This window comes from Olea europaea, chromosome 8 (assembly GCF_002742605.1).
Source record: "Olea europaea var. sylvestris chromosome 8, O_europaea_v1, whole genome shotgun sequence".
Lineage (NCBI taxonomy): Eukaryota > Viridiplantae > Streptophyta > Magnoliopsida > Lamiales > Oleaceae > Olea > Olea europaea.
The window spans coordinates 4597241-4619295 of record NC_036244.1 but is presented as its reverse complement, the minus strand read 5'-3'; the positions used below and the strand labels follow the sequence as shown (position 1 = coordinate 4619295).

General features: G+C 34.9%; 3 protein-coding genes and 1 non-coding gene across 6 annotated transcripts; 2 read left to right on the top strand and 2 right to left on the bottom strand.

Annotated features, from left to right (window-relative positions):
- Positions 1 to 120: 120 nt before the first annotated feature.
- On the bottom strand, positions 121 to 3792 carry LOC111398581 (serine/threonine-protein kinase MARK1-like). Of its 2 annotated transcripts, none has more exons than XM_023025550.1 (3): positions 3440 to 3792; positions 664 to 3177; positions 121 to 579 (listed from the first exon to the last, which is right to left on the bottom strand). In XM_023025550.1, exons 2-3 carry the CDS (start codon positions 3173 to 3175, stop codon positions 311 to 313), a joined length of 2781 nt encoding a protein of 926 aa, XP_022881318.1. In that variant the 5' UTR covers positions 3176 to 3177; positions 3440 to 3792; the 3' UTR covers positions 121 to 310. The 2 variants fall into 2 exon arrangements, with proteins under 2 accessions (XP_022881318.1, XP_022881317.1); XM_023025549.1 differs by having other exon boundaries at positions 664 to 3273; positions 3440 to 3791.
- Positions 3793 to 12172: 8380 nt separating this feature from the next.
- LOC111398580 (arabinogalactan peptide 22-like) lies at positions 12173 to 14511 on the top strand. Of its 2 annotated transcripts, none has more exons than XM_023025548.1 (2): positions 12173 to 12496; positions 14227 to 14511. In XM_023025548.1, the coding sequence occupies exons 1-2, from the start codon at positions 12367 to 12369 to the stop codon at positions 14322 to 14324; spliced, it is 228 nt and encodes a 75-aa protein (XP_022881316.1). In that variant the 5' UTR covers positions 12173 to 12366; the 3' UTR covers positions 14325 to 14511. The 2 variants fall into 2 exon arrangements, with proteins under 2 accessions (XP_022881316.1, XP_022881315.1); XM_023025547.1 differs by lacking the exon at positions 12173 to 12496 and adding an exon at positions 12877 to 13234.
- A 226-nt stretch (positions 14512 to 14737) lies between these two features.
- Positions 14738 to 17570, bottom strand: LOC111398579 (probable inactive receptor kinase At4g23740). Its single transcript, XM_023025545.1, has 2 exons — positions 15850 to 17570; positions 14738 to 15593 (listed from the first exon to the last, which is right to left on the bottom strand). The coding sequence occupies exons 1-2, from the start codon at positions 17096 to 17098 to the stop codon at positions 14968 to 14970; spliced, it is 1875 nt and encodes a 624-aa protein (XP_022881313.1). The 5' UTR covers positions 17099 to 17570; the 3' UTR covers positions 14738 to 14967.
- Positions 17571 to 19994: 2424 nt separating this feature from the next.
- Positions 19995 to 20066, top strand: TRNAM-CAU. Its single transcript has one exon. It is a non-coding gene; the product is annotated as a tRNA-Met (tRNA).
- The last annotated feature ends 1989 nt before the right edge of the window (positions 20067 to 22055 follow it).

The window sequence follows — 22055 nt, the reverse complement described above, 5'->3', positions numbered from 1 at the left end:
TGCTGTACATATAGCATTGTCCAAGATGAAATATGCAAATAGAACGTGCACAATCAAGAACCCGAGAGATTACACTATTTTCTTGCTGAGTTTGGTGCAAACAATGTAATAACTTAAGCAAAAAAAAAAAATTTATATATATATATAGGAAACAGATTAACAAAATTTAACAACATCCCAAACACTGTAAAAGTAAACAAGATTTAATGGAGTGAAAAAAAAAATATAATAAAATTGCCGAGTTCTTCTTTTGGATATTACAAAATGGTTGAGAATCCATACTATGTGGAGAAAGTAACATTATATATGATCATGCTGCTACTGAGTTGGAGACATTATTTGTTCTAGATCTTCGAGGACTCATGCCTGATGGTACTCGATTCTCTCGACTAATTCGAGCACTTTGATTTAACGGTGATGATCTTGGCGATGAATAATCTCTTGAGTAATACGCAGGTAACCATTTCGGTGATGAACGTGTCCTGGACACACGTCCTGGTGAGGAAGCCGGAGAGCGACTAGGATTTGTTTTCATTATTCTTGATGGTGAAGATCTAGGGGAGTTACCATTCAATGTCCCTGCATCAATTCAACTTATTCAAATTATTGATATTGTGGTATTCTCAAAATATTTAACACAAGGTTTAAGAGGGAAAAACTAACCTGGAGAACTTTTTGTCTTCATATCTTTCGTTTTCTTGACAACCAAATCTTTCTTCTCCGAGCTTGTAGTATTGCTCGACTTGCCAATGTGCTTTGTTTCGGAACCGCTTTTCTTTTCAGAAATCTTAGAAGAACCAGAAACTGTCTTCTGAATGGATTCTGGCTCCAGTGTTTTCTTTTCAGGAATCTCAACTAATTTTACTGTTGACCGTGATGATATTTTCCCTCCTGAACCATCAGAATAAACTGATTTTTGCTCCACTGTCGGCCTTGGTGATAAAAGTTTCTTCTCTACAATCTCAGTACTTACTAACTTCTGCTCACCTTCTTTGATTAGGGAATGTATAGGTTCCGGAGTGCTGCAATTTTCTGCTTTAAGCTCTGCAACCTCAACTTTTTGCTTCATGCTAGCCATCTTCGGCAGAATTTTGTTCTCGGGACTCTGAACATGAGATGAGCTTTGATCAGCTCTTAGTATGAATGAAGATTTCCTTTCTAGCGTTTCAGCTCCAACCGACCTTTGATCAGCTGCCGGTCCCAAATATTTTCTCCCCGGGCTTTCAGAGCCAAATGACCTTTGGTCGAATGAGAAAAACTGGCGATGAGGTATCTCAGAGATGACCGACCTCTGATCAACCGCTAATGTTGAATATTTCCTCTCGATGATTTCTGAATGAACTGACCTTTGATCACTTTGTGCAAGGAAAAAATCATCCATGACACCAAAGTGCTCTTCGTCAAACATTGATGCTGCACGGTGAACAACAGATCCATCACTTGTTAAATCCCAATTCTTTCCAGAGATTTTTTCTTTCTCGATAAGTTTATAACCGAACATCTGGAAAGGAATTTGAGACACCGGTGCCAAATCCTCGCCCTTTTCATCAGTCAATTTCTTCAAGTAGCCAGCCTCCATGTCACAATAATCAACAAGTGGTGGAGCAGAATCTGGCTGGCCATGGTCAGGATTTATAACAAGGGTCTTCTTGATATAGCGTAATATCCGACACAAGGACGAGAAAGTTGGGCGAAGATTTGGGTTCATTTGCCAGCATTTTCTAGTCAAATTTGAAAGGTATTTTGGTGAAGGATATGGGAAAAGTGGCCTCTCCCCGGCTCTAATATTTCGAGCCATCTTTTCTCCTTGAAGTCGGCCATCTCCAAATGGGACTTTCCCGGTTAGAAGTTCAAAGCAAAGCATCCCAAAACTGTAAACATCAGCTTTTTCTGAATACTTCATAGTGCATTTGCCCCCGGGCTGCTCTTGTTCGGCCAAAACCTCTGGGGCTAACCAAATATCCGGATCGATTCCTGTTGGTTTTGGGCTCCGTGCAGAATAACTCTTGATCGAGGTCAAACCAAAACCAGAGATTTTTGCTTGAAAAAAATTCTCCATGGAACCATTTCTTGCTTTGAGAAGGATATTGGACGGATTCAAATCCCCATGATAGATCTTTCTAGAATGTAGATATTCCATGCCTCTTGCAATCTGGAGCATGATATCAACTGCAACCGGTGTCGAAAATGGGAGTCTCTTTCTTTGGCCACAATTCTCTTTTATGTAAGCGTTTAGATCCTTATTCATAAGTTCCATTACAAGTAAACCCTCTTTTCTTTCTTCATCGAAAAAGGCACAATGGTTTTGCAACACATTCGGGTGGGAAAGTGAAAGGACCGAAGAAATCTCGGGATTTAGTGGCTCAATCTCCCCATAGAACGTCCTCAAAGCAAAACTTTCCCCCAACCATTGGATCTCCTTAAAATGCCCTGCACCTCCAGTCGAGTCCAAACGCCGCTTCACATAATAATCAGCTGCTGCAAGTAAGACACTGTTTGGCAGGAGCTTTGTCTTTGATTGTTCTGCATCGCTTAGTTTCTTAATCAAAAACTCTCCAAGCTTCTTCTCATGCTTTGCTGACGAACTTTTTTTCTCTTTAAGCTTTTCGAGAAGTAACCACCTATCTTCCTTCCAAGCCGTATCCAAACGGCTGCATATTTCTCGAGGGACTAAATACTGTTTCCCGAACTTCCACTGGAAAATTTTTGGTTCATTCCATTCTTCATCGTACTTTTTTATTAGGGCAAGTCGTCTCTTCTGCATTTCTTCCTGATCCACCCCCGAGACTTCTGCAGCAGTCTCAATGGCCTCAATTACAACAGGAAAACAGCATAATAAGTTATGAATGTGGAATTCAACACAGTCCCTGTTGAGATGTAGACTAATCACTTTACCCCACCAATCCTTAACATCCACACAGTATCTTATGTAAAGATCGGCTTCCTTAAATATCCGGTAAAGCTCTTTCATTGGAAGCTCTAGAGCCTTCCACTTCGTATTCCTGTCTTCGAACCTCAAATTCTGTCTGATTTCTTCCGAGATTGTGTCAAACGCCAAAACTAACATATCATAAAGCAAACAGCATTGTCTCTGGTTAATTGGAATGTCGTGTTTCAATACCATAACAGCCTTCAAACTTCCCAAAACCTCCCCAATCTGCCTGAATTGATCCATTCCTGGTTTCAACGTAATGTAATTATACAAATGGCAATGCAGAATCCTCACACAACTGACTGTGTTAAATGTTGATGATGCTACCGAGCAATAAAATTCTGAGATATCAAAAAAATTAACATATTAACAAATTCATGATAAGATTAAAATTGTGCATCAGGCAAGGTACATACACATGGATACAGTACATTCATGAACCAAACATGATTTAATTATTCTTCGAATAATTCAAGGAAAAAGTGGGATAACAGAATAAGAACATACCTCCTTAAAGAAAATTTCGAAACTCGAGGGAATTCAATAGGTCACCAACAGGAAAATTCTGCAAAAGGGGTACTGAATTTCCAAGGGTTTCTACGAACCCGTGAAAATTCAGTAAAACCGATTTGATTCTCCCAAGAAAAAGCCTTTCTAAATTCAGTGTAATATCAATCAAGAAATGTAAAGGGAAAAAACCCAAGAAAAATGATTTTGAATATAAACCAAGAAACTGATGCCTGTCTGATTATCCAGAAATTCTATCAATTAAAATCTGAAAAGAAATTAACGGTTTGACAATTTTAACAAAGATTTATCTTTTTGTTTCTTTTCCACCTAAAGAAATTTGGGTTTTTTGGAATTCCAAGTCTTGGCCGTTGGAATATCCGTGTCTTTTGGGCTGCTTTTTATTTAGAAATTGTTTTTAAATATGTTCCCGCGAATTCCGAGCTCTTCTATTTTTCTTTTTCTTGCCTATTTTGTCGGAAATGTAGGTTCTTTTTCCTAGTCAAGGTCGAAATTTGAAAAGTCAAAAGGGAGAAAAGAAATATTTGACCCTCCTCCATTTTCAAGAAATCAGCTTGGCATTCAAGGCAACAAATCATTAGCTCATCTTTAATGTGTTTTTCAGGCTCCACTAAAAAAGATTGATGGGATTTGTCTATCCAAAGCACTCTTAGACATATTAAACATCATCTTTCTCTTAATCGAGGCACACTTTCATACATATATCATGAGGAAATTCAAGTATCAGACTGACTTACCACTATTGATTGGGAACAATGCTATTATCAGAAGTACAGTCCCCTAGACTTTCACATCGATTACACACTCTGATACATATTGACAAAGATAGTATCCCTAGCGTTATAGGTTTCTAGTCTACTTTAATTATTCTTATTTTGTACTGTAGCTAATTGCTTTCTCTAACAAACTTTTGAGATATAACTCTTTCAAAATCTATAACAATAGTATTAGAGCAGACACCTTATCTCTTGATTGTAATCGATCAAGAATGGTGAAGTGACATAGCATTGTTTGTCTGAGACTAGTCATGGCTAATGCAAAGTCAGTCCAATGTAGGCACATAGATCTCGAAGCATGGTACTTGGTCATAATTCTCATTACAAGGTATGAGAATTAGATCTCACATAGACAGTATAGAATTTGGTATATGATTTATATAGACTTGGACTCTCTAACTTAATAATTAGAATCTTGCTACACAAACAGGGACAATGATAGGATTTAAAAATAGAGGACACGTGTTAGCTGTCGCCTAATTATGTCGAATGCTCCAATTTGAGTAGCTTTATTGTAATAATTAACTTCTGAGGTATGATTTTTCCAAGCTTTTTTTTTTATTTTATAACCGAGGCCTGTCAAATTTGGGCCTAAGGCCATCTCCAACCACAACACCATTGCACTATTTTGCACCATTTTTTGGTGCAAAATTGCTCCAACCCAACACCAAACTTTGCACCATTTTGGTGCAAAATGGTGCAAGTGTAAAATGCCAATTTTGCCCTTATTTTACATTTCCCAAATAAATTTGTTGAGGGTATTTATGTAATTTGTGCTATATATTTTTTAATACAATAAATTATTATTATTTTTATTAATATTAATAATTATTTGTGTTTAAAATAAATTTTAAATGTAAGACATAATAATTAATTAATTAATTAAAAGACGAAAATAATTTAAAATATATCAAACACGATTAATTAATTATTTATTTAGTAATTTATGTATTTCTGAAATAATGAAATAAATAATATTTCAAATAAGTAGATTATAAAGAATAAAAAAAGGGAAGAAAATGGTTAAATACTGTTCATTTGGTGTAATTTTTGGTGTAATGGTTGGAGATGAATTTTAGTTTGGTGCAAGATTTGGTGCAAAATTTGGTGCTGGATTGGAGATGGCATAACCAACCATATGGCTATGGATTTTAACCATAGGATTAACACGTCATATCAGCCAAATTCTCTAGGTCCAGGGTCTTTCAATCTGGTAGCCCAACCATCTTCATATTCTCAGGCAGAATATCATGCAACTCCAGGGACGGTTGCTGGTAAGTGTGAACATGTGGTGCCACCCATGGTTTCACCCCAGATGTTAACATGCTGCATATTCGTGTTCCTATACCGGTACTGATCAGGTCATGGCTGGAAATTGTAAGAAATTACCTATATCACATTTTGGAAATGCGCTACCCTCTGACTATGCTGGCTTGTTCTTAAATTTTATATTGCACGTGAAATTTTCAATAATCTGCTTATGTTGGTAATAGTGCTTTGGGTGACATAGTCATCAGAGGTAGTGACTTTTCTCAGATTTCAAACTTGTGTTACCTGTATTCTGAGTTTGCTTTGAAGGATTTAGGCCAAATCCATTACTTTCTGGGTATTGAAGAACATAGAACTACTACTTCTCTTCTTATCTGTCAATCCAAATATATTTGGGATATTTTGATTTAAGTTGATATTGAAGAAATGACGTACAGTAGTATCCTTCGTGTTCAATATGGCACTCCCTTATGTGACCAAAGTTGTGTATTAATCGCAAGTATATGACGTCAATTAAAAATGTAGTAGATAGAACTTAAAGAGTACGAATAATTGTCTCTTTATCCTAATATCAACTTAAGTAACAATCCCTCTTATTTGATGAAAACAAAATATGAAGCATAGGTTTAGATTAGAACTCATATAAACTAAGGAAAATAAAAGCAATTAAACGATCAAGTATGATGGTTAAAGGGTTACGATTCACGATTTCATTGTATTTATCACCTTTATCAAATCTCTCAAGTTCAATTCTTAAAATTGTACATGATCGAATTTACTAATTAAATTAATTTACTTCTTTTGAAGTCAGATATACCATACATCATATGTAGTTTAGTCAAATTGGTCAAATTAAGCTCACAAGTTTGACTTTTGGTCAATTAACGATTTTGTTGGACAAAAACTATCCAGTGGTTCTTATGTTGCACAATTTTGAAAGGTTTGTCAACTATTTACTACGATTTAAAAATTTTAAAATTTCTACATTGTTTTAAAAAGTTTGAAACCTTTGTAAAAAATTTCACTTAGAGTGTATTTAATTGACTTTAATTTTCATAAAAAATATCATTTTTACACCTAAATTTCTACTTTTGAAGTGTTTGATTGACAATTTTTTTATGAAAAATATTTTCCAACTTTTTGTTACATGATTATATTTTCATCAAAAATAAGGAAAACATTTTCGATATGGAGGGGTGATTTTTATTTTTTAAGTAATTCACACTCTCTTTCTCTCTTTTATTTAGAGGAAATTAGGTCCACTACTCTAAAAAAAAAGAACAAATTAGATTAATACACTTAAAACAAATCAAAAAGTTTAATAACCGTAATCAATACGCCCTAAAATAGTCCCAAAATTCCCAAAAGCAAAAATTTCAAACCGTCCCAAAACTCACAATTCAACCAAGAGAAGCAGCAGTAGCAGCAGCTTCACCCACCCAAAGAAGAAGGCAATTCATTCATCCATTAAAGGCTTCACTCACGCGACACTACTGATTGTAGACTCGAATCATGATTGAAGAAAGTGAATCGAACGGGATGAAGAGAAAATCAAGTTTTGATGGATCACATGATGCCATTGGTGGATGAAAGCTGCCATATAAAAATTCGAAAATGGCAAGGGAAGATGGCTTCTCTAGACTGCAAGGTCTTTTATTGCTGTGTGTGATTGTTTTCCCAATTATTATTAAGCTACTTTATTATGTATTCCTCGTGTTAGAGGCGTGTTTAAGGTATTTGGGTACCCTCTATTGCAAAAGGCAAAAAAATTGAAATCCACAACTCTGCGCCTCATCTTACCAAGTGGAGAAAGAGAGTACACTCATTTTCTTCGAATAATCTGATTTTCTTTTCTTTCTTTATTTTTTTTTTTTTATATAATTTGATTGGATATCCATATTAGTTTGTTTGAGAATGGGAGAGCAGAAGGGAAGATGGAACTGGGAGGTGAAGTGGTGAAGAATTTGCATCGAAATTGGTGGAGCGTGATAATTGTTCGTCAACTTCAGAGCTCACGAAGCAAGGCTTTAACTCTGAGCTCCATAAATTGAAGAACAAAGTCAACGTCCCATTTTTTCCCATAATTTTTAATTAAACATTGAGTTATAATATTATTTTCTACTTCCTCTGCATGTTTCGATGTCAATTCTTTTAATTGCCACAGCTTTTCAAGATTTTTCATTAGATTTAAGGGTGTTATTTGAAGGCATGTTCCTTGATTTGTTGTCGACTCCACAATTATGGGAGAGAACTTAGACAAGAAGCAAATTGATTCTTGTGTCGTCCTAGAGGTTCAAAGTTCAAATGTAAGTGATATTTGCATTATTCAGTAAAATCGAGAAGTTGCAGGTGTGGGGATGATGCAGAGGCATGTTGTTCGTCTAGACGCTTAAACAACTTATGTACTATGTGAGTCCTTGAATGAGACATTATGATACCAGGTTCTTAGATGTTAAGGCCTTTGAATTTTGTGAATATAATTTGTTAGAGATTCTTTACGTAGTAGAAATTAGTGAGATATGTTTGTAGATAGCTTATTTATTTTAACTATAGCAAAAATATTTGCAAATTATGTTAACGTGCATTAGCTTAGAGTAAAAAGACCGGTATTCTATAGTGAGCCCGAATAAAACTACAATCTGTCAATTCTCATGTACTATAGTGCTGTTGAATATTATTTGTTGTGCTTTACTGTTGTACTATATAAATATTAACTTTCACTTATTTGATTTCGTCACTTTTTTTCAATTCTTGTGACTTTTTTAAATTTATGTCACTTACAACTAGGGATGGCAATGGGTCGAGTCGAGCTAGCTCGACCTTTTAAACCACGATCTCAGTTCGGGCTCGTGGCGAGCCGAACTCGTGGCTCGTTTTTAACGAGCCGAGCTCAAGCTCGGCTCGTTGCTCGTGGGCGAGCTCGGCTCGACCCACGAGCTCGTGAGCTCACGAACCCTCGAGCCGCTCGCGAGCTTGTGTTTTTATTTATTTTATTTTTTTTGGCGCATTTTTTGCACCTTTTTTTTTTTTAAAAATTCAATTTTTTGGACGAGCCCGGACCGTTTGACATCCCTACTTACAACTCATAGGATGTTGTGTTTCTAAAATAAAGTTATGTCTCGTGTTTAATTTCGTCACTTTTTTAGTGTTTGCCACTTTTTTATTTTTTGTCACTTTTTTTTTAATCTATGTAACTTTTTAACATTTGTCATTTTAAAATTTTTTTACCACTTTTTTGGATTTTTGTCACTTTTTTTAATAAAAAATTTATCACTTTTTTTTTTGGTCACTTTTTTCCAATTGTCTTTTAGAAATTTCTATCACTTTTTTTTTTTTAGTGACAAACATCTTTTAATAAAAATGATATTGTATGTAATTTTTTAATAAAAATGTTATACTAAACAAAAAAGTGACACTGTGTCACTTTTTTCTTAAAAAAATGACACAATTTTCATAAAAAAGTGACATTGTGTCAATTTTTAATTTTACACAGTATTTTTTACTTTTAAAAAAAATTTCGTATGATTTTTCAAAACACATCTAATTTTAAGGGTATTTTTGTAAGTTGCCCTTTTATTTATCCATCAATAAAAAATAGACAAGTATGGTATTTTCTAAGTTGATAATTAAATCAATCAAATACGTTTAATTAATAATTTTCATATAAATAAGTTCAAGGCAATCGAATTCCTTATAATTTATTTTCTTCTCATACAAATTTCATACTCACAATAAAATGTATACCTATTTTTATTTGTTGGTTACTTTGAAAACAATTTGATGTGGTGGTGCCTGCAACTAAATCAAATAAGATCTCGCCACGTGGAAGAATCCGGACTGTGGCATGTGGTGCCAGCTAAAGTGTTCAGATTCTAGCCAGATGCCCATGTGGAATCTCACTCCAATGGTTGGACTCTGCGGGCGCCAAGACGACCAGTTCTCCTGGTTTCCTTAAAATTAAATTAAAGAGAAAATTGCAACAACGATCCTTAATATTTTCAATTTTTACAGACCTTACTCTAACCTTCAATTTGTACCACCAATGATCCCTAACCTTTCAAAAATATGCATCTGAAGTCCAAATGGAAGGAATCCGTCTACTTTTCTGTTAGTTGACAAAAAAATTTATTTCGACCAAATTTAATAAGAGTAAAATGGTAATTTAAAAATTAACACAATAAATAAATAAGCAAACAAAAAATTAAAAAAATCTAAAATTATATATATATAGGTTGTTTTCTTCTCCACCCCAACCCTGCCCCTAAAAACAGGCAGCCACCGTCACCTCCACTTTTAGCCAACTTCAACGCCACTACCAGCAAACAAAAATCCAGCAAGATGATTAATCTAGCAAAAAATAATTAGCAAAATCCTCCCAACTACGACTCACCTTTCGACCATTATAACCCAATAAAATCTGACTACAATAAAATCCTACCACTATAAAATCAAATGGTGCAACCCCGGTAGCTCTTCAATTTTGGTAACCCAATAAACTTTTAGGCCCAAATTTTGGTAACCCATCAGTTGAAGGCTTTCATCAAAATGGTGTCAGTTAAGAATCAGAGGAGAAAACGTTTTTCGCGAGTGCATTGTGTGCAAACTGGAAGAATGTGTTGCATAATTTCTTGAAAATGGTGGGAACCCATGGTGTCAATAGGTGCGCATGGGGATGTTGGGTAGGGATGGCGACGACCATGGGCACTGCCGTTCTGTCTAGAAATAGCAACTAAATGTTACGTATTCGATGGGTCCGAAGAACAGCAAAGCAAATTTCGATTGTGTGTATTCTGTGAATGTGGATTTTTGTAGGAACTTGCATAATTATTAGATGATGGATTAACGGATATTGTGGTGGTGGCTAGTACAGGCGATGGTTCTTTGGAGGCGGAGGTTGTGTGTTTGGTTTTCGTGGGGTGGGGTGGAAGAAGACGTCTCCCATTTCTTTTATTTTCTTTTTTATTTTTGATATAATATATTTAATTGTTTATAATAGAAAAATATAAAATTATCATTTTGTCCCATCAAAAATAGATAAAATATGGTCAAAATAATTTTTTTGCCCAACTAACAGAAAAGTGGATGGATTCTATCCATTTGGACTCCAAATACAGAATTCTGAAAGGTTAGAGATTGTTGGTGACGCAAATTGAAAATTAGGATAAAGTTTGCACAAATTGAAAATATCAGCGATCGCTGCTGCAATTTTCCCTAAATTAAATAGGAAAATGATTTTGCTACCGTATTTATGGAGAGCAAGAACAAATCAACAATTATGTTAATTGGAATTTGATATCCTTTCAAATCAAAGAAAAAAAAATTGGGAACCGGACAGGCTTAGTAATTAAATTTGATATTTTTTCCATAATTAAAGGTGGTGAGAAATGGTATCGTTTTATTAGATAATATGCATATTTTGTAACAAAATTCTTTAGTTTTTACAAGATCGTGATTAAAAATAAATAGATTTACTTCATATTTAAAATGAATTCAAATTAAATATGTAAAATAAGTTAACAAGAACATATAAAATAAATTTATTTCAAATTTTACTTGTCACAAGTTTACAACTAGATAGAAGGATGATGAAGAAAGGAACAATATAATTTCTAGAGTAAAGTCAGAGGAAAAATATAAAATTGAAATGGAATTTGAATAGGTACGAAGATTTGTGGGAAGAGTTTGAGAGATAAAATTTAGGATTGTTTTTAATTCACTAAATGTTTCGAATCATTTTGTCAGTCTACATTCGAGCGTAATTAGCAATATCCAAATCGATCAAGTCACAGAATGGTGTTAAAGCTACAAGACTTAACCACCACCTCTAATAATGTTTAACTCCGTAGATGGTAGACGGGACTATGAGATTTGAAGATTCTTCCGAAAATTTATATCTTTGAATTTCACAAAACCCTCCCAAATAGGTGTAATGCTACAACTTAATTCCCATAATAAAAGGTGGGGTCCTCATTTCGATCGATATTGGAATAAATAAAATCATAAAATTTCATAAAAACCAGGCAACTTTCGTTTCTGACATGGGATAGTTATCAAGGTAAAGACCTTCCCAAATCTTACAAGTTAAGCTCAATGTGGATGTGTTAATCAAGATTGATCATAGATGCAACAAGAATGGTTCCTAATAAAAATGTTGGCTTACCAAGCATTGGTAAAATCCATCAATTTTGAAGTTGAAGTTGATAGAAATGCAGGAATGTATTAAAAGAGTTTGCAATTGAGGAGTGGAATGAGAATTTCAAAGCTGGAGTGTTGTTCTCCTATAACACCAATAGAAATTATCTTATTCTCCGCTTCAATTTTCACTTATAATACGACTAATTTTTTTTTTTGAGTTAGTTGGGTGTGATTCTTGTCATTTCATCCTCTAAGCGCAAAATGAAATTGACCATACTTTGGCTTCGTTTAGTGCTATTCTAAGTCATGTTGTAGTGGATGGTTGGTTTTCAACGAGTGAATTCTTTGATCAAAAAGTAAATAAAATTTATAACTTATATTTTTAATAATTATGGAGGAAAAAATAAAGATTATTAGGAAAAAGGCGAATAAATGCTTGAGTCCTACAAATTTGGCCCACATTGTTTTCACCGGCAACCTGCTCTTCCCGTTCTCTTTGATTGGAAGGAAAGGAATCCGAAGAAACACGAACACATGGAATAATCTTAAAATCTGCAAAAAAAACATGCTTTCCATTCTCGCTTCCACCATTAATGTGAAGAGAATATTTCCTTTTCTACCAATTTCGGGCATTATTCTCTCTGCGAGGCTCTAAACATTTATTTCGAACCCATTTTCTTTAAAAGGGCAATCGCGGAGAGAAGGAAAATAAAAAGAGCAAAGAAAATGGCAGAGATTCGTAAGGTTTCGTTTGGTATCATTGCAAGTTTTGTTCTTGTTATTGCAATCTTTTTGCCCGCTGTTCAGGGCCATGGCCACGAAGGTTTGGCCCCCGCTCCTGCTCCAACAAGTGATGGTGAGATTTTTCTTAGAAATCTAGGATTTGATTTTCGTGTATTTCATTTAATTTTTTTTTCTTCTTTTTGTTAAAATGCTGAAAATGTATGATTTGTTTGTTTTTGTTTGGATGGGTAAAGAAATCGAAATCTTAAGAACTCGAAAACTTTAATTTATTTTTTCTATCAAGAAGAAGAATGTATTTAAATTTGCTTAATTGAAAAGCATTATCTTAATTTACTGCAATGGTATCTGAAGTAACTAAAATTTATAACTTATATTTTTAATAATTATGGAGGAAAAAATAAAGATTATTAGGAAAAAGGCGAATAAATGCTTGAGTCCTACAAATTTGGCCCACATTGTTTTCACCGGCAACCTGCTCTTCCCGTTCTCTTTGATTGGAAGGAAAGGAATCCGAAGAAACACGAACACATGGAATAATCTTAAAATCTGCAAAAAAAACATGCTTTCCATTCTCGCTTCCACCATTAATGTGAAGAGAATATTTCCTTTTCTACCAATTTCGGGCATTATTCTCTCTGCGAGGCTCTAAACATTTATTTCGAACCCATTTTCTTTAAAAGGGCAATCGCGGAGAGAAGGAAAATAAAAAGAGCAAAGAAAATGGCAGAGATTCGTAAGGTTTCGTTTGGTATCATTGCAAGTTTTGTTCTTGTTATTGCAATCTTTTTGCCCGCTGTTCAGGGCCATGGCCACGAAGGTTTGGCCCCCGCTCCTGCTCCAACAAGTGATGGTGAGATTTTTCTTAGAAATCTAGGATTTGATTTTCGTGTATTTCATTTAATTTTTTTTTCTTCTTTTTGTTAAAATGCTGAAAATGTATGATTTGTTTGTTTTTGTTTGGATGGGTAAAGAAATCGAAATCTTAAGAACTCGAAAACTTTAATTTATTTTTTCTATCAAGAAGAAGAATGTATTTAAATTTGCTTAATTGAAAAGCATTATCTTAATTTACTGCAATGGTATCTGGGTAATTTATCATGGAGATCTAGTAATATGTGCACATTGATGTGCATATTTAGGCTGACATTTTTGCATAATTGACAACTGTTATAATGAAATTCAATTATGTGCTTAGGAATTGGAATAATAATCTCTAAAAACTTGGAAGGATTAAATTATTACGAGCACTTGGGTAGAACTCAGATGTAGAACTTGCTTGTAAGAGAGGGTGCTCGATTTCAGGGGCCAGATTAGTCTTTAGTTCAGAACTTATCACCTTCTCGCTTTTGGAATCTCGGGACATATTGCTTAGCTTAGTAAATAATCTAGTTTTAAGATATCTGTCTTGTCAATGATGCATAGTTTCAGTCACGAATCGCGCGGTAATTTCTTTTCGATTCTATGTTTTGACATTACGCATCAAAGGTACAAATAGAAGTCTTCATATATCAGAAGCATTTACATATTCGATTTCCCCCTCTGTTCTCTTGAAGAATATATATAACGCCAGACTAGTAGTTCTTATGTTAATGTGTTAATAGGATTGAAACATTTTGTTTTGCACAAAGGTTTAGGGTGCTGTTTTCTTTCTTCTATAGTTGAAAGCTATTCTAAATTGAAATATTTTGTTCCCTTTTCTGTTTCTGATTTTCCCAAAACCACAGATCCCACTAACTTTCTTGATTATGCGAACTGATACATTGTGTATGTGATGCATTTAACCTAATTTAAGGTGAAGAAATGAAGTGGGATTTTTCCCCCGTGTCTTGAATTATTTTCCAGGTACTACAATTGACCAGGGGATTGCATGTGGTCTGATGTTGTTGGCGTTGGTGCTCACATACCTCATCCACACATTTGATGCTCCATTGAATATCTGAGATAATTGAGGACACGATATAGTAAGCTTATGCTTAGGTTTTGAAAAATCGAGTTATCTGAAGACTATTTTAATGTGCGGTGTGCTAAGGATGAGTTTTTATTTATCTACCTAGAGTTGTAATTCGAACATATTGTTTCATTGATAGTATTGCTTATGTTATAATATATCTGGCTTCGTAATTCTCAGTTTTTTTTTTTTTTTTTTTTTTTCATATTTTGATATTCATAATGGTTTCATAAATGGATGTCGACCAGGCTTGGGAAATATGCGGGGATTCAACATGTTTCAACCACAATGGTAAACACGTAGTCTAAAAACACGTAGTCTAAAAGCAGTAGAATTGATCTTCTGCCCATTGTGAGCAGGAGTTATATTGTCCAGCCACCAATATGGCTGAAAAAGAAACTTGAGTATGCTCAACGAAGAATAACCAAGATAATAAAAGCAAACTGGTTGTTCAATGTACATATAAGATGAAAGAAAATAACACAGCCAACTGGTCGATAGTTACAGATTAATCATCGATGCATAACCTAATCCAACTCTTCCTTAAACTAGAATCAGGTCTAGATGCAATTGTTCACCAAGATGGTGAACTGACGATAAGATTCAGTACTTGCTTTAGGAAAGGGAGATATGTCTCAAACACCTGGTGATGGAGGTACAGGCGTTGAATTATCAGATGATGGCCTATTCTCAGAATCTCTGTGTCGAACATTTTCGATCATTTTGAGCACTTCCAATATTTTAGGTCTCTGGTCGGGCATTCTTACCACACATGCCATTGCTATCTGTAACATCTCGACCAATTCTTCCTCTATATTCGGATACCTCAGCAGCTCCACATCGAAAACTTCAGCGGTCCATTCTTCTCGAACAACTGAATGGACCCATCTTACCAGGTGTACAATCTCGTCGCCATTAGTAGTATGGACAGGGGACTTACCAGTGAGGAGCTCGAGCAACAACACACCAAAGCTGTAGATATCGGATGGTTGTGTTGCTTTACGCGTGTCTGTAAGTTCTGGAGCACGATAACCAGCAGCACGAGCAATAGGTGGAGACAATGCACTCGTAATTGTTGATAGGCCAAGATCAGAAACACAACCATACTGTCGAGGATTCAGAAATATGTTTGCCGATTTAACGTTTCCATGAACTAGCTTCCCTCCATTTGCTGCATGGATTCGAGCAATACCCCTTGCAGCACCAGTGGCTATCTTTAGTCTTGTTTCCCAATCCAGAGTCCTATGTTCCCCTCCTTTTCCTGCATGTTAGACAAAAATAAGAAGAGAAAACAACAATAGCATACTTCATAGACTGAAGGAAAACGATCATTTTGTCAGAAGAATAATGCCAGAAGCAGTGCCAGAATCATAGCTGGCAGTAGGTGATTTGACGGAAAAGATGACCATGTTTTAAACAGTCCAACGATAAAATGCCTTGTAGCAGCATGTCAACAATTAGTTAAATTACTCTGGCACAGTAGCATGTTTTTTTTGAATGAATCAAACAAAACATACCATGTAACATTGAAGCAACACTGCCTCGACTGTAGTAATCATAAACCATAAGCTTCTCGTCTTTCGAATAATAATAAGCCTTCAGTTCGATGACATTCTCATGCTTTATGTTTCCGATCACCTCCATTTGCTGTTCGAACTCTTTCTTTGCAACGCTGACATCCTTCAACCTCTTCACCACCACTGTCGTTGCATCCTCGAGTATTGCCTTATAAGCCATCCCAAAAGTACCCTTCCCCAAAACTTCTGCGGAAGCCCTTAACAGATCCTCCAAATCAAACGCATAATTGCATCCCTCGAAGAATACCAATCTATTATTCGCATCTTGGCTCCTAGAAATTGCTTTCTCCGGCGACATGCCTCCTTTTTCCAATTTACCAGGAAAACCATCCTCTTTCTTTCTTTTAAGACAGCAGATAAACAATAGAATGCCAAAAGCAAGAATCCCTATAATAGATATGACAATTCCGAGTAATGCCTTTTCGCTCAATTTTTGTGTACTCTTACTTTTCGGGTTTTCATCACGAGGAGCCAAAACAACAGGAGAACTGGAAACAGTATACTCCATCAAAGAATCATTATTACCCAAAAAAACTGATTTTGGAAACCTTTGTAGTGATATGGGAACAGTACCATTAAGATTATTGTATGATAAATTAAGAAACTGCAAATTTGGCAAATGAAAATCAGGAATCTCGCCAGAAAGTGAGTTGTTAGCAAGATCCAAACTAGTGAGCTGATTCAAATGCATAATCGAATACGGAATGCTGCTATTGAATCCATTATTAGACAAATTAGCAGCAGTCAAGTTCTTCCACACAGAGAAATCCAAAGGCAAAGGACCCTTAAAATTATTGTACTGAAGATAAAGATAAGAAAGGTTTTTAAGGTTACCAAAATCCAAAGGAAAACTCCCATTAATACGATTGGATCTGAGGCTTAAGATCTGCAATGCTGATAAGCGGCTCAATGTATTCTGTGGTATAGGTCCATGAAAACCAACCCCAGGTAATCTTAGTGAAATTACCCTTGAGCCATCTTCACTGCATCCAACTCCAGTCCACTTCTTGCACACTGGAAACTGCTCATTCCAGTTCAAAGTCCTCATATGAGGAAGCTTTTCAGCAAAATCCAGCAATGCCCGCTTGTCATTTTCAAGAAGAGTTGCAGCAGCACTGCCATGAATTTGTAACAGTAATAACAAGAATCCATCCAAGAAAAACCGGGTAAAAATTTGTGGCATCTTCATTTCAAGAATTTGTTTTTCTTGGCTCCAAAATCTCACTGGTTTGAACTAAACTAGAAGCTGGAACTCTGAATAAAAAAGAAGCAAATTACAAGAATGGCATCTGAAAAGTAGAGTGGAATTCTCGGAAAAGGGTTTAAAAAATGGAGGTCACAAGGTTTGAAATAAGATTACAAGGGGTTTGAGTCAAAAGGGTTTATTTTAAACAAGAGTTCTGGCTTAGAAACAGAAGCTATACGCCTATACAGCGTTTCTTTTTGTTTTATGCACTTTTTCTTTAGGGTTGAGTGCCAAAAATCAATGAATCTCGACGGAATTAGACGAAATCAAGAATTTTTTTTTTGCTGCTAGCAGAATTAAAATAACGTACATAAATCATTGGCTACAGATCTCTTCAAATTTAATTTAGTCTAAGCATTAAAGTGCCCAACCAGCAAAGTATAATTTCGAAATAAAGTAGAATTATCTGCAGAGTCCAACATGTACGAGAAAAGGCAACTCTCTCTTACAGTAAATGTCATTTACACTTCTGAGAATCTGTTTCTTATTGTCTTTTTCAACGTTTTTATTTTTAACATTTGTACCGTCAAGCTTTCATTACGGCCGCACATGCTATATGGGTTGTAAATTTGTGATGGTGTTGTAAAATGCTTGTCTAAGCGTTGTCTAAATGCAAGACGCAGGTTAAACGCTTTGTCTTGAAAGTAAGCATGAATTGAACGATCAATTGCTATGTTGCCCGCATGCCTAGGTGCGCTTTATTAATTTTTTTAAAAAAAATTTAAATTTTTTTTGCCCTTTTTTCTTTTTATGAAATAATTTTATTTAACTTTAGTTTCAATTTTTAAAGGATTTTATCTTGACAAAAGTCAAAAATTACTTTATCCCATAAAGATTATTTAAATTATGATACTATCTATATATTATGTAAATTATGATTTTGAAACTTAAAGTTTTGTTAATAAGTTTGAAAGTATGTATGAAATTTCTATTAAATTTATTAAGTTGGAATTACCTAACTGAAAGTTAAATTATGAAAAATAGTCTAACTTCTACATTTCGAAAACTTGAAAATGATGTANAATGTAATATTTAATGATGTGGGCCATTGCAATTAATTTGGGTGAATTGGAAAAGTCTCCAATGTAGGCCCATATGTTGATAAACTCATTTTAAGTGTTTTTTATATGGAAAGGAGTCCCACATCGAAAGTTTACAAGAAAATAGTCTTATTTATATAGTGAGTTGTGTGAATAATATATAATTTAATAAGTTACCTACCACTTGGCTAACTTTAGCTAGCCAAAGGCTAGTCACAAAGTACACATTGGGCGCTTTAGAGGCGCACTTGGCACTTAGATGTACGCGCGGCATCCACATGGCTGTGACTGTTCAAAAATTGGTGAATATGCATGATGAACGGACACTTCACTTCATGGTTCAATCTGAACCGTCTGATCATGAAAATAGTGCGATCCAATGGCTAAGACAAATCAGACCAAGTGGTGCACCAGTTCCTGAAATGTCACACACTTTTTCCATAAAACACTTCAATCTCTATAAATAGAGATCACCAGATTCGTTTTTTGATACACCAAATCAATTACGAATTCAATTGATTTCTAAATTCTTCTCTCTCCATATTCTGCTCTAAAAATTCTCTTATATTCCCGTGGTTATTCCGTTCGAGTACGATCTTTCATTGGTTCAACCGACAAGGTTTGTATTGTGCAGTATCGACTTTGGAAGGAGCATTGTATCTTGAGAGACATACGTCCATAATCCCATTTGCACTTCATTGGGGACGAAATCTGTCTTAAGGAGATTTGCTTATTTTATTGGCATACCTCGCTTCATTTACTGTTCTCTATTTTTCTGCTTATTTTATTTGTTCTTTTGATTGTGTTAGTCGAATTTTCGACAACATGTGATTCAACACTAAGTTTGCACGTGTCAAAGGAGGATTGGAGAAGGTAGGATGCCACGTGTAGAGAGCCCTAGCATTTTTCTTCTCAAATTGATGATCTAGCTTGAGTAACTGGAGTCGTGCCTCTTGTTTTATTCTGAAAAATTAAAATATCAATGCGATTAAGAGGTAAAATAAGCAATATTTTCAAAATACCATTACTTGATGATGGCCAGTGGGTTGAATCATTATCCTATTTTTAACATGTTGGTTAGTCCATATACTTTATTACGATAGAATTTCAAAAAGCAGGCACAATATATTATCAAGAAAAGCTTTTAAATCATGACAAGTTGACAATTCATAATCAAACCACCCACATGTTGGTGTCCAATGCTATGTGTTTGGCACTTTGCATCTTATCTTACACAAAACTCATTTCTTTCTCTTGTAGTTTTAGGGCCAAAAAAATGGGTTCATTTGTTCAAATTCCTTTTGCTTTTGGAAGAAAGTTGTTTAGTTGAAGAAGATGAAGATTGAGTTGAACTATTTGGATACAAATCATGTGTGATTGTCTAATATGTGTTTGTGCGTTGAATAATGTGATTTGACAAATTTGTTTATTTAGTTTCGTAGAAAGATACAAATTTTGTGAGGTTATGTACCATGTAAAAGAAACTTAAGATAACAATAGAATGAAAATAACTACATAAGATTAAAATGATACGTCTAACATACATAAAAAATTTATGCAGAGTATGTTTAGCTTTGCTTAAAAATCAACAAAAATTTTGATAAACTTTCTCGATAGCATAAAGAGACATACTCTTGAGAAGTTATGACAAAATCTCTTTTTTTTTTTTTTTTTATGTGTATTGTTTGTAGCACTTCTAACCAAGCCAAACATGCTCAAAAAGAACATTCAGAATATTGAAAAGAAAAAAGGAAAGTATATAATTATATTAATATTATGTACCAAATAAAAACCAACTAATCAGAGTGGCGCAGCGGAAGCGTGGTGGGCCCATAACCCACAGGTCCCAGGATCGAAACCTGGCTCTGATATTAGAGTTGTTTCACAGTTGCCTCTCGCATTTTTAATCTCTACTTCGGCTTTTTACGTACAGCAATTTTTTTTTTTTTTTTTTTAATATGTAACAAAACATTCTTACTTGTTGACAATATAAATTAGCCCAAAGCAACAATATTTCCACAAATTTATTAAATTCGAGTGTGTTTTGAATTGCATTGATATGGTGTTTTTTGTTGGTATACGGTTGCTATCGAACAAGAGATGTATGTTTGTTGTATTCATGGAGAAACTTATGAAACGTTTTCAAACTATCAATTAAACAAGTTTAATATTGATTTGAATGACTATAATGTCTATCGTAACTTCATATGATTTGACTTTAACCATTTGCATAGGGGTGGCAAAATGACAGAGTAGTTTTTTTGGCTCTTCGGTTCGGCTCATCAAAGTTCGGCCCATGGAATACTCTGTATGTTCATTGTATTTATGGAGAACCAAACCGTATGAAACGTTTTTAGACTATCAATTAAACAAGTTTAATATTTATTCGAATAACTTTACTGTCTATCGTAACTTTATATATTTGACTTTAACCATTTGTATAGGGGTGGCAAAATGATAGAGTAGTTTGTCGGCTCGACAGTTTAGCTCATCAAAGCTCAGCCAATGGAAGGCTCGAGCTATTTTTGGGACAAGCCCGAACCCTAAGGATGACGAAAAAACCCATCAAACTCGATACTCGCGAGCTGCTTGAACGAGCGCATGGATTACCCGCTTATTCTCGAATTCGGGTCGGGGAATTTTGCTCCAAGGTGGGTATGGGCAACACCATCCCTGCTCCGTTTAAACAATTCAATACTTTAAATGGAAATTTCACGAAATTTCCTTAATTCTAATAAAAAATGACAACGAAATTTATTTAAGAATTATGATAAACAATAAAAACATTAGTCTATCAAATATATTCGAATAATTTAACTTTTAAAAATAAATTAATTAATTAAAAATTTAATAACTTTATTATTTTCCCACTTTAATAAATGGGGGAATAAATTAAATTATCAAAAACGAAAAGGGGTTTGTAAACAGGGTAAGGCCCCAACCCGACTCGTCAAAAACAAAAAGGGGTTTGCAAACAGGGTAAGGCCCCGACCCGACTCGTCTTAAACAAGTAATGGGGGGGGGGGCAAGAAATTGCCCGCTGGGACAAGGTTGGAGGAATCCGCCCCCATGCCATACTTAACGAGCCCAAGCCTAGCGGAGAGTTCGCTCGATGAGCCGCGCAAGGCTCGACGAGCTCGAGAATGTGCCCACAAGCCTAAGGTCTCGAAAAAAATATAAACAAAAAAGTAAAAAAAAAAATATATTTTTTAAAAGTAAAAAATCTTGAGCTCGTGGCTCAGCTCGTCAGCTCACAAGATCTTAGCTCGTGCTTGAGATGAGTTGAGCCCATGGGTAGATGGGCCGAGGCGAGATCACTATATTTTCACAAGAAAAATAACATGTTATGACATATCTTGAAATTCAAATATACGGTTTTCTCTTGAATAATTATACAAATGGCACAAATTTCCTTTTCATTTTTATTCAATACACTTGGAAACCCAATTTCAAAAAGCATCGATGGCATATTCAGTGCAATGAATTAAACATGACTACACTTAAAGTATGTCACATGACTCACATCTGATCGAGCATACGAAACATGCCCCTCATGAAATTATATGTTGATGGCGCAACTGATAAGTCTAGTCATCCTATTTACATTGATATTCAAGTGTCCAATCCCCTTTAATCTTACATCACTAGCATTACTATAGATGTAAAAGCCAAACTTTGGAGTTTTACTATAAAGAAGAAACAAATAGATGAAAAATAGTAAAAATACGTTTAACTACTAGGCAAAATTGACGAGCTCTATCTTAAATATTTGATCGAACTTTGCTATTAATGATTTGTATCAAGGTTAGATGCCCATCAACAAACAAAGCCACCCTAAGATGGAATTCAAATTTCTTTCA